Source organism: Puntigrus tetrazona, chromosome 6, assembly GCF_018831695.1.
Source record: "Puntigrus tetrazona isolate hp1 chromosome 6, ASM1883169v1, whole genome shotgun sequence".
NCBI classification, from domain to species: domain Eukaryota; kingdom Metazoa; phylum Chordata; class Actinopteri; order Cypriniformes; family Cyprinidae; genus Puntigrus; species Puntigrus tetrazona.
This window is the reverse complement of record NC_056704.1, coordinates 9639595-9658766: the sequence shown is the minus strand read 5'-3', so window position 1 is coordinate 9658766 and position 19172 is coordinate 9639595. Positions and strand designations below refer to the sequence as shown.

At 34.9% G+C, this 19172-nt stretch overlaps 1 protein-coding gene across 1 annotated transcript in view; it reads left to right on the top strand.

The window, feature by feature from the left end:
- The window catches only part of LOC122346819 (regulatory-associated protein of mTOR-like), a 124174-nt gene that overhangs the window by 51832 nt on the left and 53170 nt on the right, over positions 1-19172 (top strand). Inside the window, 11 exon segments of the mRNA XM_043241673.1 lie at positions 2420-2520; positions 3400-3544; positions 6999-7074; positions 9203-9304; positions 13937-13965; positions 13967-14017; positions 14188-14299; positions 16512-16586; positions 16821-16886; positions 17612-17803; positions 18112-18252. Of these exon segments, the coding sequence (XP_043097608.1) occupies positions 2420-2520; positions 3400-3544; positions 6999-7074; positions 9203-9304; positions 13937-13965; positions 13967-14017; positions 14188-14299; positions 16512-16586; positions 16821-16886; positions 17612-17803; positions 18112-18252 (1090 nt within the window).

Genomic DNA, 19172 nt, shown 5'->3' with positions numbered 1-19172 from the left:
CTTCTTATTCTTGGATAAATTGAAGTACAAGATGAGAAGTCAGAGCTAGTTTACTTTTAAGGAATTAAAAGTTCTACTTCTAGTTCTATCAGTCAACAAAAACATTAAAAATAATAATAATTGTTACATTTTTTAACACAGTACATAATATATTGTGGAATTTAATGTGGATTTTAGGGGCATAATCCAATTAAGATTTCATCATTCAACATCCTTTGTGAGATGTTTATAGTTAAAATTGAAGTGAAATATCTCCAACGTAATTCATAGCCAGTGTCTTTCTCTTGGTGGCCTCTCAAAAAAAAAAAAAAAAAAAAAAACTCTTGATTATTTTATATGATTAATTAAGGCGTTATCATTCTCTTTGAATTTATACACGTGGATTTGTGTTACATCACATTTATACTGTTAATTCATTCCATCGGTGTAAAACAGAAATACAGCATGTGGTCATATCCTGTCAGTTAGCTGCCATAGTTAGTTGTTCTTCTCCATGGTGTTACCTCATCTCAGCTGCTGAGATGAAAACCATGATCACCTTCACCCTTTAAGGTGAGAATTGAAATCGTGAGCGATGACTTTTGTCCTCCCAGAATATCAGTTTTCTTATTGTCAGAGACTGAGAGTAGAAAATTGTTTTTTGATTCATTGCTCTTCTCTTCCCTCTCTCTCTCTCTCTCTCTATACTGTATATGTTTGTAGAAACCTTTTACTTACATTAACGTTTTCTTACACTTTATAGTAGGGTTCTGTATGTTCTGTATGACATTACTTAACTTAGTAGTTACATGAACTAACATTACCAGTGCTTGTGAAGCATTAATCTTGTTTAATGTGAACTCTAACCAAGATTATTATATGCTGTAAAAATTACTCTGTTACTCCATGATGCCTTATACATTTTCTAATATTGACCCATAGAATCTTTTTAATATTGATCCACATTTGTTTTACTAAAAACAATTCTAAAAAAGAATTTTCCAAATTCTCATGAAAAGGCAGGTGACCGACAGATTGAAGACACCAACAAGCAGTTATTGGTTTAGGGCAGTGATTCTCAAATGGGTGACAGAAAATGGGTTGGAGGTCTAATGACATAGATGAGAGGAAAAGCAATGCTTCCTGTATATTTTGTTTCCGACATCTAGGCTGTGTCCAGTTAAACTCTGCAGTATGGTTCATAGTAACGTGTCACTTTGTAGAAGTCAAATTTGTTACACTGACAAATTTTTTTAAATAATTTTCTCTCAGAAACTGCTAGCAAAAGGAACACATTTGAATTGAATATCTGAAGAAAAGTCATAAATAAATAAAATGCTACTTGTATGGACATTCAGTAGAATAAACTGTGGACCATGGTGCTACATAATAAACATAAATGTAAACATAGAACACTAGACATAAGAACATTTTCTTATACCTACATGTCAAAAAACAATACAAACGTGCATAGAATTTTCTGTTTTCAGCTTTTGGATGCAGCCTGGTGTAAAACAGGGATTTGTGTATTTCTGTCTTTAGTTCAGATTGAACAGATGTGTGTTTACTTCACTTTGAGCATAGCAGTTTGGACTCATTTATCTCCTTTAAGTTTGTCTCATGGTGCCTCGTGGTCATTGTCTCTGTTTCTGATTATGACAGCAGTAACAGAATGTAGAATCTGTCTTAATTTTGGGAATTATGCTAACTGACTTATGTTATCTCTCTCTCTCTCTCATCTTAATAATTTTCATTTCTGATATGGTGACGTTTTTAAGGTTATGGTGTGATCTGTAATTTCACATCTGTAATGTGTTTGTGTCCAGTAGTGTTTCTGAAAGAATTTGTGGTTTTAGATGCTCTGGGTAATCTTGTCTCCAGTGTACAGTAAGCAGGATTCATTTAGATGTGTTCTTTTTGTATTACACATGTCTCTTTCTCTCTCTCTTTTCTTATTCTCCATCACTCATTAATTAATTTATCTCTTATAAAAACACTTCCACTGTGTGAGATGTCTTTGGTCACAGCACGCATGCATATTCTTATTCTAAACCAGGACAGGAGGGATGTCCCATTAGTAATTACAGTAGAAGGGATGTCATGGTTGCTTAGCAACAGCATTTTGGGAAGCTGAAGCTTGTGCAGCTCTGTTAGTATGCAGCATCACTCCTCAGTCCACCGTTACTGTATTGGTTCATAGCAAAATTCCTTTTTTTATTTTGATTATTGACATATCAACATACATTCAGTCCTGTCACATGGACCAATATAATGTCATTACCTATTTGTAAGTCAAGTTAAGCTCTGTATTGAGAAGGTCATCAGTTATCAGTTCACTTTGCATTATAATGTTAGTGTATTTCTTTCTAATAAGCACCAAAATGATTTTTCTTAGATTCATTTTCTTGGTTTCATGTATGTACATATTATTTTTTCTCAGGATCCCGGGTAGGCTGAATGACAGAAGGACACCATTAGGGGAGCTGAACTGGATTTTCACAGCTATCACTGACACAATTGCGTGGAACGTCCTGCCAAGAGGTTTGTCCTGATTAAAACACAGAAAGCTCTGAAGATTTAGTTTTGTGTCAATCAACTGCACAGTCCTTTCAGGTCTGCCAAAAGAGTGACAAATTCATTTTGATAATTCAGCATATGTTAAATTATTCTAACTTGGAGCCCAATTTTCCTGTTGTGAGGAAATTCTCATATATATAGAAACTGAAACTGTCATATATGCATATTGCATGCATATACTGTATATATATACACATACATATATATATATATATATATATATATATATATATATATATATATATATATATGCATGCAATATGCATAGTGTTAGTTTAGTTCTTAATAGAAAATACCAAAATACTTTGAAAAGCCAAAGCATGATGAACTGTTGCCCCAGTGCTACTCTAGCAGTAAAACTGGCAGCAGTAAACACAGGCAAGTGAAGTGAGTCAAAGCATTCCAGTGCTCTTATACCGAATGTTGTTCATTTTAACAAGCTTCCAAGAGCTTTGTAAATGCTTTGCTTGCAGTTTTACAGTGTTCTTCATTAAAGCATAAGATATTTATCTAAATTCCCAAAGTCAAGCTTATGAAAACACTAGCTTTGAAGTTTTTACTCGTTTCTGTCCTGAGGAACCAGGCGTATATCCCACGTATATCATGACCTCTCACAAGCTTTCATTAATTATTATGCTTTAGAGGGAAATCTGCATAATAAGAATTCCCAGGGTTTAATCTGTCTTGCATACACATGATAATTAAAGGGTCTCTTTAATTAACACAGAGTATTTCAAACAACAAAATTTAGAAATTCTATTCAAGTTACCTGCTTTCACATGTCATTCCTCTTTAACACATAAAGATGTTTTTATTATTCTTTTTCTCTCTCAATCTTTGTAGATCTCTTTCAGAAATTGTTTCGTCAAGATCTTTTGGTGGCCAGTCTATTTCGAAATTTCTTATTGGCTGAGAGAATAATGAGGTCATATAACTGTACACCAGTCAGCAGCCCCAGGTTGCCACCCACATACATGCACGCTATGTGGTAAGTGTATGCATGTGAACGTGCACACACACACACACACACACACACACAGTATTCTACAATATTTTCCCTAACACTGTATGTTTAACATTTGTTCAGAAAAGACAAAAACTGTTTTGTTGTGTCTAACTTATGCTTAGTTCTTCTTAGGCTATACAGTAAAAAAAAAAATCTATTTTTGTATGGTTTGAAATCCAGTTTGCATTGGATTCTTGGAAATGCCTTTGAGTCTGAATGTTATTTGTGAAATGTATTAATGCAATATACAGTAATGCCTGCATTTCTCATTTTCTGCAAGTTGTGAGACATGAACAAAATAGTTGCCAGCATTTCACACAACAATAGGTATAACTTTCATATGTTGGCAGTCATGACATAGTGCTCACGTTCATTACTACGGCAACCATTATATTTATATTGGACACTGACTATATTGAACTTTAGATTTCTCGAATTTACACTTGCAAAAACAGTGAAGTCCATCTTCTAAAAAGCAGAATTTGAAGAAAAGTACTTTATTTGTACTTTATGGTTTAAAATACTAAAGTATTCCAACTCAACATCATTACTTCACTTTAGTACCATACCATGTTGATATTAAAATAACAATGAAGAAAATGTACAGTATATCATACAAGGTACATACTACAGTATATCATACAGGGTACATACAAAAATATATATTTGTTTTTTTATTATTTAATGTATGTTCTGTTTCTGGATGATAATGAGATCAGATTTCTGTGTGGAGCACTGGTATTGTGCAAAAAAAAATCCCACTGGATTATTACAGTTAATGGCAAAATGAATGTCCAGAAATGTAAACTGATATTTCCTGCTGACACACTACAAAAATATAGAAATAACTGAACTGAAACATTTTTAGATGGTAAAAATACAAGTGTTCTAATAATTTTGTCCACCGCTGTATGAAGAGGTGTTTTTGTGAATATGTTAAAGTATGTAAACTTGTTAATATCTTTTCTTAATGCCTAAATAATAAACATCAATATAGTTTTTATTAAAAAAATTCATAAGGTTGTGTATTCAGTGGAACATTACATTTTGTGGCAAAATCTTTGAGTATTGATAGTTCGGTATCATGGCAAACTCTCAGTAATATTCAGTTTTATTATATTTCTCCTAAAAGCAAAATGCCAGATTTGCCAGAACATTCCATGGAGAAGAGGGAGCTTTTTTCCTACAGTGAATGGCACTACTTATTTATTTAAGGTGGTATTTTACTCGTAGGCCTCTCCCTCTGCATTTTAAATGAACTATGTTATGAATTTTCATTCCCCTCTCTCACTCCCCCTTTTTCCATCGTCAGTATCATGCTGTTGGCTAAACCTGCATTGTGTAATCCTCAGCAGTGTATGATGGAATACAGACTTTGTTCTCCACAGCTAGTTGAAGCTTGAATCTCATAACATACCATTAGCAAGAGAGAAATAGATTTTACTTTCATAATGGTGCATCAGAGCTCTTTAGTTACACTGTGGAGAAAGTTACTTGAGTCTTCTGAAACAGGAGATGAGAAATGGAGAGAGGCGGAAATAGAAGGAACATTTGGTAAAGAAGGAAAGAGTTATGGGAACATTTGAGAGGAAGGATAGTGTCTTCCGCTATTAGGAGGAGACATGATGAAGCAGGGAAGGGAGTAATAGCAAGGAACAGTACAGGAAACAGACAGAAAGAATATTGATGGCCACTGTGGAATAATCATCGCAATATGTGCACTGACGGGAAAAAAAACAAGCGTTCTCATTATAGAACTAATGTACAAATTAACCCTTTGATACATGCATGCATGTTTCACCATACATTGAATTTGTACTTAATTTTAAATTAATGTAAATGTTTTAACATCTTTATGGCTATATTTACAATTAGCAGTATATTTAATCCATTTACAGTCCTGTTTATCATAGCTTTTTTATGAATGCCATTACACCATAAACAAAGTAAGTAATCATTATGGTATGATTGTGTGGCAAAAAAGGTTCAAATCCAGGTGATAATTCTGTAAATACAGCAGGTAGTATTCATTTAGCGATTTTTCTAATTTGATTAACGAGATCTGTACTTAGCATCGATTCATTCATCCCTCACCATGTAGGACAGTGGTCATCAAACTTGATCCTGGAGGGCCGGTGTCCTGCAGAGTTTAGCTTGTCTCAACACACCTGCCTGGAAGTTTCAAGTATACCTAGTAAGACCTTGATTAGCTGCTTCAGATTGTTTGATTAGGGTTGGAGCTAAACTCTGGACTAAACATGACATGGAAAATATCAGAAAAGGTTTTTTTTTTTTTTATGAAATGAATAAGCAGATCAATTGACAAAACGGCGAGGCAGGATGGACCAGTGGAGTGAGGATATTAGAGCTGGGTGGAATGCCTGTTTTCATGATCCACTAAGGCAGCTGGCCGAATGTTATTGGGACTTTTCCAATAAAATGTTTGTATATTTACGTTCCACTCTGAGACACCCTGTTGATAGAGACTGGCAAATCATATTAGAGCTATAGCTGTAGTTTTAGCTTTTGAATGGACAACACGTTTGATGTGTTATGTAATATCATGAATTAAATATAACCAAAGTGTTGAGGGTTCAGTGATCAAAGCAATTCTCTCAGCCTATGCGGTAGAAGAAAATACTGTGGAAAAATAAGCGTTAAACAGTGTGTGATGGAGCTCTGAAAGTCAGCACTGCTGAGGTGAAGTGTCAACAAATGATTAGTTCTCATGTGAAGTAACATAACTTTACACGCAGCCTTTGACAGTTGTGGTGAAGATTACATGCAGTTCTTTGTGGGTCTGTTCTTGTAGGGTCACAGGTGGCAGGGGAAAACTGCTAAATATATGTATTTTATAATGGGTGTTTAACTGCTACCCAAAGCTTTAGTACCATGCCGATATTTAAAAAAGAAAATCTAAGTACATCCTGCTTGATGCACAAAACCAAGTCAAGTCACCTTTATTTATATAGCACTTTTAACAATACAGATTGTGCCAAAGCACTCGGCAGTATCAAATTAAAGAATAAAGTGTCAGTAATGTTTTATGACTAGATTAAACGCTCCTTTTTTAGTTAAAGGCATTTCTTCCTCTTCTTGTGGAAGCTCAAAGGTGCCAATCATGATCAAACCTAGTTTGTTCTTGAGCGTAAGAAACCATATACAGTATGAGCTTTTGTTTACTATATTTGGTGTGTTCTGTGTTTGTTATATGATATATCAATGTTTATCTGTAAATATAAGTTTAAATTAAACCTTTTTGTCAAAGTAAATTCATACCCTTCTCTACTCAAGTGCCAGTGTATATTTTCATTTGGTCAGAGCTTACAAACTCAAAGCAAGAAAAATGAGAGTGGGATTGACTAATGTGGCATCTTTGTATTTGTTTGTGTGTGTGTGTGTGTGTGTGTGTGTGTGTGTGTGTGTGCACGCACAGGCAAGCGTGGGACCTTGCTGTGGACATCTGCCTCTCCCAGCTTCCCACCATCATCGAGGAAGGCACAGCTTTCAGGGTGAGCATGACTGATACTGCCTCTATGTGAAGATCAGAGTGAGACTATTTCATGATCTGTTTTTCAGGGTCTGGCCCTAAAGTTTTTATTCCTTTGCCTCAAATTAGTTCTGCAGTCCTACTTATGATGTCAGTTCAGTTGTAGAATCACATATTCTGAATTTTTTTACATTTTCTGTCTATGTCTTGAATACCTTGAATACGAGTGACTTTCAAACCTGTGTTTCCCTCATGAACACCATTTCTAAAAGTGTTACAGACGCATATTCTTGCTGCTCAACTTTTGACTGTTTTATCTATTTTTTCCACCTCTTTTTAATTTGTGCTCAGTTATACTAGATGCGAGGTGCATTTCTTGATGTTTCTGATATGCTCTTCTGCTATAACAGCTGAATTTGTCTTCTGAGATCAGTAAAATATTATCTAATGGGCTGACTCTTGTGACTTTCAGAGATTTGTGAATCAGTGTCTGTCTTGTGTAATAGTTGCAGCGACCTTGATCATTTGTCTTTAGTGCAACAGATGCTGTTTCTGTTAACACACAAACACTCTTATTACTGTTCTCAAGCTGTCAAAAGAGTGTTTGAAAGTCTGAGATTCGGTTACGTAATCTAGCTGGGACCGAACAAATAATATGTCTCACATTCACCCCTGTCTTTATTGTTACTTTTGGGATTCAGTGATTCTTATTTGCTTATAATTGTGTGTGTCTGTTTGCGAGAGAATTGAAAGATGAGAGATGAGAATAAGAGATCCACTAATGTCTTTCTTACTCAGGATGCTTTCACACTGAGCATGTTTACTGTGGTATGAATCAGAGTGTGATTGTCCCTATTGCCTGCTGCAACATTGGTCAGATTTCACACTTGTTTGCTTTCTTCTTATGTTATCACAAACGTGCACTGTGCATGACAAGACAACATGGGTTTAATTTGGTGTGATTATGCGCAGCTTCATCTACTGCATGAACGTGGCTTTCTGACATCTAATTGCGAGCCATTTATTTGCTTCTCTGAGTGCACTCAACATGCACGATTACATTCCTGCTTGCTCATATCTTGGGTAAATCATCACCCTGTCATCCCTTGCATGTGTTTTGCAGGACTGATGATGTCCATTTGAACAATCAAATTTAGAGCACTTCTTATAGGTAGTCTTGTTGTTCTCCTAGGACCGCGTGACCGCTTTCACATTACCAGTTTTTTTCTGCCGGTGTGAAAGCACCCTGAAAGTGTTTAGCACAGTTGGGAGAGTGACAGCTACTTGTTGAGAACTTTGCCAAATTACACACATTATTCAAAGCCACTATAAATGAAATAGTTAAGGGCAAAAACCCTTTTGATTAATCACATCTGCTATGCTATGATACAGTTTGCTAATATTTTAGAAACTGTAAATTAAGTTAAAGAAATATATCCCAAAAAAACTAAAATTATCCCAAAAAATGTACTTATCCTTAGACCATCTAAGATGTAGGTGAGTTTGTTTCTTCATACGAATAGATGCAAAAAATTAGCATTACATTACTTTCTCAACAATGGATCCTCTGCAATGAATGGGACCCGTCAGAATAAATGTTCAAACAGCTGATAAAACCATCACATTAATCGGTCAATTAACATCTTGTGAAGCGAAAAGCTATGCTTGTTTAAATTATAATGATTAATTAACCTTATAATGCATTTATATTATAGATATGTACCGTCTGGTGTAGATTTCTAGAACCAGAATATTGGCTTAATCCGGTTTTGGTGATAGAATTAGTGCAAACGTAATTGCAAAATGACCAGATTCCTTAAATTTTTAGTAGAATGTTATTATACATGTAAAAGCTAAGAGGCAGAGGGCAACCTGGATTTAGTCTTTTTGTTTGTAGTAATAAACATTTATTACAGCTAAAAAGACACGTCTGCCTACTTACATGGTGAGTAATAAGTAATGGGGCAGGAAAGAAAGCATTATGCAATACTTATGTAATTCTGCTACGATCAATATAGCCATCCTGATCACACATGTACACAGTTTTTGTCTGATTTAAAGAACTCTGTGAGTTCCAGTGCTCACTGCATTTGTGTGTGTGTGTGTGTGTTTACTTTTATGTCTATCAAAATTTGTTTTTATATCCACAGCATAGTCCATTCTTTGCTGAGCAACTGACGGCCTTTCAGGTGTGGCTGACGATGGGCGTTGAGAACAGAAACCCACCGGAGCAGCTGCCCATCGTCCTGCAGGTAACTTACTACAAAAGGATTCTCAATAGCTTTACTTCAAAATCTAGTGAACTGCATACCTTTATAGCATTTTTAGTGATCATAGGCACACTTCTGACATGACGTGGTTTTCAAAAATTGGAAGCAACATCATTATGCTAAATTCTAAGACGGTGTTGCTTTACAGAGAGACAACCCAGAGAGCAACAAGTCAAATCATTTTATCCAAAAATGGCAGATGGTTTAAGAGAAATATTGTTTGTGAATATATTTAATTCAGTATTCGATAATGAAAATACAGCACAATATTAAAATTTGCGAAAATGTTTTTGATTAACTTTGACCTCATCCGAGTGTTTGTTGTGATAAATGGCAGGCTAAATGCAACATACAAACATAGCATCCAATACTGTATTACTTAAATTAGTTGCAGTTTAAGTTGAGCTGATTGTAAGGGAGAAATTAGTTTTAGAGAAATGTGTTATTGTACTTGTATTAAAACAGTAATGTAAATAACAGTCACAAAATCTGGTATGTCTCCATCTGGCTGTTCTACTTCAAGGATATTCTAAACTCTTCCTCAAAACTGAATGATTGTGAACCTATCACTAGATTAAAAGAAATAGTTTTTAATTTGGTTTAACAATAAATGCTTAGTTTAGTACAGCAGTGCTTTGCCTTGCTTTTGTTTGTGTACAGTGTCTCTTGTTTGGGCTTATTCAGCAGGATGAGAGGTTCACTCTTCTGAGAGCAATAAAAGCAAATAAAACTCAGAGACACAGAGAAAGAGAGATATTGACTTTAGAGACAGCACTACTAAGGGATGTGTGAATTAGTATAAAATACACAAAAAGTGTGTACAAGTGACTGCAGTTTTGTGGTCCAGGTCCCTGGTGCTGCAGCCACACTGTCACGCTACCCATAATTCCATTGACCTGCCCCCCAAGCAGAAATACACGTCCCATGATTCTTCTCTTTGAGCTGGTGTCAACCTCAAGGCTTGTTCGCACCAGTAGCTGATGATTTTTTATATTAGCGGCTACATCAGCAAACAATAACGTTCTGTTTGTAATAATCATATAACGTAGTTACGTCTTCTGCTGTTTTAAATCTTGAGCTCTTTCAAGCTGGATTCTGATTAAATGTCTTAATTTCTCATCAGCTGGAGAAAAAAGGTTTCTAAGTAAGTAATTCCATTAGTACTATGCTAGTCCTATCCTTAGTGTAAACAGGTGTCTTAACACACAGACATTCACACATTCTCTCTATATATACTCCCACACATAAAAATACCTTTAGCATTTCTAAACACTGTTTTTGTTGCTGTTGTTTGTATTTTTGTACTTCTTATGGTTGTGTTCTTTATATTGTTTAATATTTATCTTTAATACAGTGTACATGCACACAGCCTTGCTCAGACTTCTGAATGCTTTACGCCTTTTACAGTAAATCCTCTAAATTCTTGCCGTAGCCTATGTGCTCCTATAGCTCAGATGCTCAGAACTGTAAATGACAATATCACAGGAACTGACAAATTGTCAACCGTTATGTAATGTTTTGTGATAAGAATTATTGTGTTGAGTCAGATTGAGTTTTTGTAATATTTCTTTTAAGAGGTCTGGACTCTTACGCAGATGGGCTCAGATTTTCACACTTATTTTAAACTCAGCAGCCAGTCACACTTTTAAACACGTGTATATGTGTGTAAATCCTTGTAAGTGCTGAGTAATCTTCCATTTGGCTAGAGTTAGAAAAAAAACAAACCTCCCTCATATTCCTCCCACTTCTTCCATTTCTCTCTCTTATTTCATCTCTCTCCTTCCTTCCTTCCTTCCTTCCTTCCTTCCTTCCTTCTGTCCATAGGTATTTCTCAGGGGTATTAAGGAGCGCCCTGTTATAGCCAAGGTGCACGCTGAGAATTTTCACAGTCCGTGATTTGACGTGACCCTGCTGTCTATTAATACCTTTATGGCAGGGTGGCATATTGTTTTGGCAGGAGATTGCAGGCGTTTTGGAGTTTGTGCGTGTTTTTCTGTGGGCATTGAGGTGGGCAGTCCTTCTGTTGCACTCCTTGGCTCTGTCTCTGGGCAGGCCTATATCCGGACCCCCTCACCATGCTGAGAGCTTGTACCGCAGTATCTAGATGCTTTAAATACATACACACACACACGTATACACGTGTTTTAGACTGCAGTTACATTGTAACTCATTTTATTCTTCTTATGATCTCAGATCTTTTGAGATTATTCTTAAATAATAATAATGAATTGTGCCATCCTGTTTTTTTTTCCAACATACATATAAAGCCACTATTTTTTTGCATTTATCCCAATTTATACATTTTTTTATACACATCAAAGTAAAATCTTAAGTATCCCCTTATCAACTTGAATCCAGAAATTGGACTTTATTTTAAAACATTTTTACGCTTAATATTGTTTAGCATGGTCATTATTATTATTAAAGTAGCTTTTAAACATAAAAAATGTGATATAGAGAAGTATAGACTATGAACTTTGATAAAGGCACCTAAGGTTTGAGACATGGTATGAGGGCTGTAAGACAGAGCAGTGTATTATTGTAAAGAAGATGGTTGTGATCATTTTTTCTTATTTAAAATGTAAGAAATTGCCAAAAACTATGTAGGTTTTTCAAGATATTTAACTGATATTGATTTGTTTGTTTCATTGAAAACAGAAGCCCTAGATCACGACTTCATATTCTGTTAACTCATTGGTAATTTTGTATGCCTTTTTATTATTCTTTTTTTTTTAAATAGTTTTTGTAGTATTATTCGAAATAATGACATTACAGAACTTGAGTGACAGAATGAGTACCAAAGAAGAAAAAGAAAAAAGGAACACTAAACCACAAGTGCAGTGATTAACACTTGAGAGTAACTTAGAAAGAACATACAGAAAACCCTTGGCAGCAAATTACCATACATAATAATGAATCTTCAATTTAAAACAATTCTTTCAACACTTTGGCTATATTACTACAATAGGTGACACTTTGTATTCTAGCCCCATTAATCCTTGCAGTGCTACATCCTAAACAAACAAAGACAAAAGCAAAAAAAAAGCAGCCAGAATGTTTTAAGATCAGGTGTAAACCATTGCTGTGTAATTATTTTTTTAGCAGCAGTGAAACCAGACATTAATAATCCTCTCTGAACTTCTAGTCATATAACAACATGAGACAAGGATCAAGATCAAACTGCAACTTTGTGATATACTTTAGCACTTGGACTACATGTTTCCAGAAATTAGATATTACTAAACAATCCCAAAATGTGTGCAAAAAAGTACTTTCAGAATTATTATTACACAGACTGCAATTAGGATTTAATGAGGGTTTCACATCAAATATTGCTTATATAGAGTACAATGCATTTTATGTACAGTTTTGAAATGAATAAGAATGTTCGAGGGGTTTTTGGAGGTAAGGTTAAGATTTAACCAAGCTGTATTCCAACCAGGAGAGTTCTCTCTCCACACAGCTAATATCTTCAAAGGCTTATATGAGCATTCAAGTAGTTGCTTATAGATCAAGGAGACTTTACGTGTCGTTTTCCCAATATTTTTGATCGACTTAATAACACAGACTCGAAATATATAAATCCCAACCCAGTTTTAGTTAAATTTGAAGAGTTACTCCACACCAAAATTATATTTTTGTCATTAATCACTTAACCCCATATCGTTACAAACCGGTAAAAGCTTTGTTTGTATTTGCAACACAATTTAAGACATTTTGGATGAAAATGAGAAGGCTTAAGCTGTCCCATTGACTGCCATTAAAAACACTGTCAAGACCAGAAGAGTATAAAAGACATCATCAGAATAGTCCATCTTCCATCAGTGGTTCAACCTTAACTTAAAATAAATAAATAACGAGTTTATTCAACAAATCAGCGCTGTAGCATCACTGTAGCTCCATTTAAAGAATATCCACTGGACGCAAACTGTGTCCACGACATGGATATGCCTTTTTAAATTCTGTGTCTTTTACAGGTTTGGAATGACATGGGATTAATAACAAAAAAATAATAATTTTAGGGTAGAATAAGTTTTTTTTTTTAATTGAAATAAGTAATTTACCTAAAAACAATTTTTTTTTAAACTGAAAAAAAGTATTGATATTATTTATATATATATATATATATGTATATGTATCATATATAGCTATATATTGATATTCATATTCGGTTTTACTCAAATTAAACTAAACTCTTTTGAGCTTTAATGAATCACACACAAACAGCTCTATCTGCAGAAGTACACACACAGGTGGGAAGTCATTAACTTGTGCCAGCCTGCAGGGAGTGTATGTGAGCCTGAGCACCTGTTCAAAATAATTATATTAGTTGTTGTGTGTGTGTGAGTGTATGTACCCCTATTTTGGTGTTTGACATTTGGTGATTCTTTTGGTAGGTGTAAGGTGTTTTAAATACCTAATTTTCTTTAGGAGGCTAATAACAGCCTATGCTATAAACACAATCTCCAGTGGGTCAGTGCAGTGTTTCATCTGTTTGAGTTTTTTGTAGAGTCACACACTGACACACATATACATGTCATCCTCTCCCAACTGACTTTACTGGCATTGGAAGAGAAAGGAACATCAAATGAATGAACTTCTGTTTTTTCTCAGGTCCTCTTAAGCCAGGTACACAGACTAAGGCGCTGGATTTGTTGGGCGATTTCTGGACCTGGGCCCTTGGGCAGTAAGTTTATTAAGATACACAATTAACCTTTCTTTATTACTTTCATTATTTCATTATTGTTTGTAGCCTTTGCACAAACGCGTCGTTAGATTAGTTAACTATGCACAATATGGTTAAATGGCAGAAAATGTTCAGCTACCTTCATCCTAGATTTTTTTCCCCCTTCTCACTCTCCACAGGCTCTTTCGGTGGGGATTTTTCCATATGTCTTGAAACTGTTGCAGAGTTCAGCAAGAGAGCTCAGGCCTCTTTTGGTCTTCATATGGGCAAAGATCTTGGCCGTGGATAGTGTCACGTAAACCATTTGATCTCTTAATGACTCCCAGTTACGACTATCAGAACAGTTTTAAAGACAAAGAAAGAATTTGTAATCAAATGAAAGAGCTTTTATGGTCTCAGAAGTGTGTATTCTTTTTTTTATGTCCATTTATTTTTCTCCTGTTTTTTTTTCTTTTGCTATATCTAAGAGTGTTTCTGAGAGACATAGACTATAAACATCAGAAACATTCTGATTAGCACAGATTTTGTGCTATTCAAATGCTATTAGAATTGTACTTCTATGATGTGTCATTCATACAAATGAAACAGGAAGTTCCATTTAAAAATGTAACAAATTTAGGATAGTAAAAGTATGCATAACATAATGCAGCCTAATCAAGTATAAGAATTAATTTTATCCATTAGCTGCATCAAAATTTTAAATTATTTTACAATGTAAAATAATTATTTCTGTACAATAGAAGAAAGAATAGAAATCTGATGCATTGTTCACTAGACCACGATTAAGATTTTTTTTGTGTTGGTTTTGTATATAACTATATTGATTTTTCTATCTAAATAATGACACAAAAGAAATTTTTAAAAATCTGCATAAAATCAAATTTGTTGCTGTTCTCTTTTTAATGCACATTTCTGGTCTAGTGAATGATCCATCTGTGCATCTTAATTTTTTATATAAATGAATGTGATTTTGTGTGTCGTAGAAGGTATTCTTTGAACATTCGGAATGTATTTTTGTACATTGGAGTCTGGAAGGGCAGTGGAAATGAAAGTGGTTTGCCATCTGTCTCTGACTGGTGGTTAAGACACCTGCAGAGATAGATGATCATTCACGCACATCCCTCACAGAGACTGCAGCACTCAAATCAAAACACTCTAATGCTGCTGATCTGGCTACTGAATACACATTTTTATTTAAAGAAATATAGGACAATTCTTGTGAATGTCTTATCAATTCTGAACAATGATTTGATATTAAATGAAACCAAACTCAGCCTGTAAACGAGTTCCTGTGACTACACCTAATCTGAACTATCAGTTTATCGAGACCAAAGTGTAACAATTCACTCTTTTTTATTTTGAGCAGAGAGATCCAGATGTACAGCTCTTCACAACTCTGATGTAGAGATCTCTTTAACATCTGCATCAATTCAAAACTTTGCAAGACTTAGCACAATAGAATGAAATAGGAAATCGGGGGTCTTAGCCGTGCCATCTTCAAGGGCTAGTTCACTTCAAAAGGAAAACTCGTTTTTTTCCCACACAATGGAAGTCAGTTGCTTCCAGCAACTGTTTCATTACCAGTATTCTTCTTTTGTGACGCGTTTGTGTTTAACAAAAGAAAGAAATTCATAAAAGGAACAACTTAAGGGCATGATTACAGAATTATACCTTTAATTTGCATGCTTTAATTTATAGACATTTCTTTAGTCTTCATCACATGATCCTTTAAAAATCAATGTACTAATTTGGTGTTCAAATTACATTTAATAGTATCACAGTTGAAAACGGTTGTGCTGCTTAAAATTTGGCCTCAAAACATGGTTCAGGATTATGCAAGGAATAGTAAGTTCAAAAGAACGGAATTTAATTTTAAAATTATTTAGGTTTTTTAATTAATTTTAAATCTTTAGTGTCCCTCCCTCACTAAAAAAAACGTAACTTCTTGATAAAAAAATAAATAAATCTTACCAACCCCATACTTTTCAGATATATACAGAACTGTTTCGCTCATATAGAGTGGTCAGTATGTGTCATTGGTGTGTTCACAATAGCACATGGCACTTAAAAATCACCAGATGAAATGGAGAGCACAAGCAGGCGATAGTACAACTTGCCCTTTCCGTCTTGCCCACACTATCCTCCAACACACATTCTGTTTGAGATGGGACAAATAGCTTTTCTCCATCTCTCTCTGATCATTCCAGGCTCTGTTATTGTGTTATTGGCATCAGCGATGTGTCTCACGTGCTGTAGTTCAGTTTTCTTTAGAGGAGTATGTAAGTGTTTTACAACTCTGACTCAGACTAAACTTAGATGAAAGAAGTTTATATCAGACAGCAAGATTGGGAGAAACTGTTGTCAGCAGTCGGGATGGTGTTTTGTAACATTTTTGTCACTTCTTCAATTCCTTCTTTTACACTCGCCTACTCTCCCTCCTGCTCTTTCTCTTTCTCTTTCTCTTTCTCTTTCTCTTTCTCTTTCTCTTTCTCTTTTCTATAGTCATGCCAGGCTGATCTTGTAAAAGACAATGGACACAAGTACTTCCTTTCAGTGCTGGCTGACCCGTACATGCCCGTGAGTATCTTACAGATGGCACTGAATCATTTTCCACTTTGTTCAAAACAAAATCTGTTTTGTTTCTTTAATCTGCTTTGCCATATTTACAGAGTATTTAGACTATTCTTCTTCTTTTTTTTATTGGAATTTTGTGTACTTTTGACAAGTCAAATCATTGATGGTCAGTGAAAAGACCACTGTTAATTCATTGATGTCATAGATATGGTTGTTGACTCCTGATTCTTTATCCAGGCTGAGCATCGAACCATGGCAGTCTTCATCCTTGCTGTCATTGTCAACAACTACAACACAGGACAGGTATAGAGATGAAACTGAAATTTAAAAAAAAACAGACGGAGATCAAGATAATGATTTTAGCAAAGAATCAGCATATATTATCTGTTTGTATGTCTGTCTGTCTCACTGACTGACTGACTAGCAATGGTTGCTGACAGATGTCTAATGTTGCTGACCTGCTCGTACTTAACAAGCATTAGCAAACACAACATCGACATCAATTTGGTTGCAGTCTGTGGATTTTGTCACAGACTTTGAAAATCTCAGACAAAGATTTGTATAGTGCCTTCAATTAGCTTGCCATAGGGTTTACAGACAAACTTGAAAAGTAAATATGAGTATTATAGGATGTTTTAAACGTCATGTTATCGTTTTGCATTATTATTAGAACTTATCCACCTTCTTCTTCAACACAGAAGTAAGCCTATGGTTGTTTTCTGGGTCATTAGACACTAGAAGTAAAAAATGAGGAGAATAAGTAAGTTCAGTAAACGTTAAAACTGTTTGCACTACAAAGCAGTGTTTTCATCATTCATAAGATAGAGTAAAATAACATAAGACACCAATTTTAAATATAAAGCAGCAAAACAAACTGTTTTGTACAGCTAAAAATAGCTGGATGTTGATGGGACCAGAAGCTAGACCCATAGATTTTACAAATGGCATTTTTACGTCAAGAAAAATGATGAATAGAATAATCTTCAAAAATATAAATAAATAAAAATATTGTCCTTTCTTTTCATCAGGAGGCCTGTCTGCAGGGTAACCTGATTGCAATCTGTCTGGAGCAGCTCAATGACCCTCATCCTCTTCTGAGGCAGTGGGTGGCAATCTGTTTGGGACGAATCTGGCAGAATTTTGATTCTGCACGCTGGTGCGGAGTTCGAGACAGTGCCCATGAGAAGCTCTACAGTCTTCTGTCTGATCCTATACCAGAGGTTCTGAACTTTGGCTAGTCTAATTCTTATATATATATTCAAGTATTTCTAATGTTTACATTTACAGTGCCTTGCCAATTCAGATCTTATTCTGGGAAAAAAACCTGTTATAATGTATTACAAACCTTACATAAATGTCTAGTTTTCTCTGTTTTTCTGTGTACTCCCAAGGCTATTACTGACCTAGGTTATGTACCTCAATTTATTATCTTTAATATATTCTCAGAAAAGAGCGCTACCTTCTTACAATATCCCTGATCAAGGCTGTTATGTGGTTAATTTATGCTCTGTGTTGGTCTCTTTGGCAGGTGCGGTGTGCAGCTGTGTTTGCATTGGGTACATTTGTGGGGAATTCTGCTGAGAGAACCGATCATTCTACCACCATTGATCATAATGTGGCCATGATGCTAGCACAGCTCATTAATGATGGAAGTCCCATTGTGAGAAAGGCAAGTTTATTGGATTTTCAACATTCTGCTCTAGGGATGTGCATCTCATGACTCGGGCCGATATGATACACATCTCAATGCATTGCCAGCGATATGATATATTAAAGATACATATGAAGAAGCTTGTAATGCGATACAATTCACCCCATTGCGATGCAGTGCGATCACGATTTAAATTTGATTCGACACAATGCGATTCAATGCAGTATGATGCAATGGAGAAAATATGATCACTTTTAATGCCTCAAGCCTGTTTCATAAAACATTTTAAATCAAATTTAACATATGCCTAGATAAATCTTAGTCACTTTGGCAACTTATGCTGGAAGACTTGTTCTAAGCTCTTCTAATACTGACCAATAGAAATACAATTATATTCAATTATTGTCCAAAGACAATAGATATCCAAAGATATTTTATCAAAATGTAAACTTTGTTTGCCATGGTGGATCGATTTGACACATGATTGACATTAAAGGCTGTATAATGGAATATATATAAGTGTGCACAAATTAGTAAAATTGTGTGAACTTAATTTGATTGATTTGTTAGGTTATTTTTAATCGGGTACTGGACTTTATTCCCTGTTTTCCTCTGGTCTCCTTGGTGTAGTGATTCACCATATTCAAGCAGCATAATCATTCTACATATAAAATATTTATTCACTTTCTCAGTAATAAAAGTATAGCACATCCACTAGTAATTACATACAAAAAAAAAAATTTAATTATTGGCACAGTGAGGCCAATTCCTTTATTTTTGCTATTGACTGAAAACATTTGGTTTTGACATCAAAAGATGAATATTAGACAAGAGATTTAATTGCCAGCTTTTATTTCCTGGTAGCTGACACACAACTTACAAGATATCACTTGTTTAAACCCACCAATTTTTTATGTGAGCAAATTGGAACATGTGAT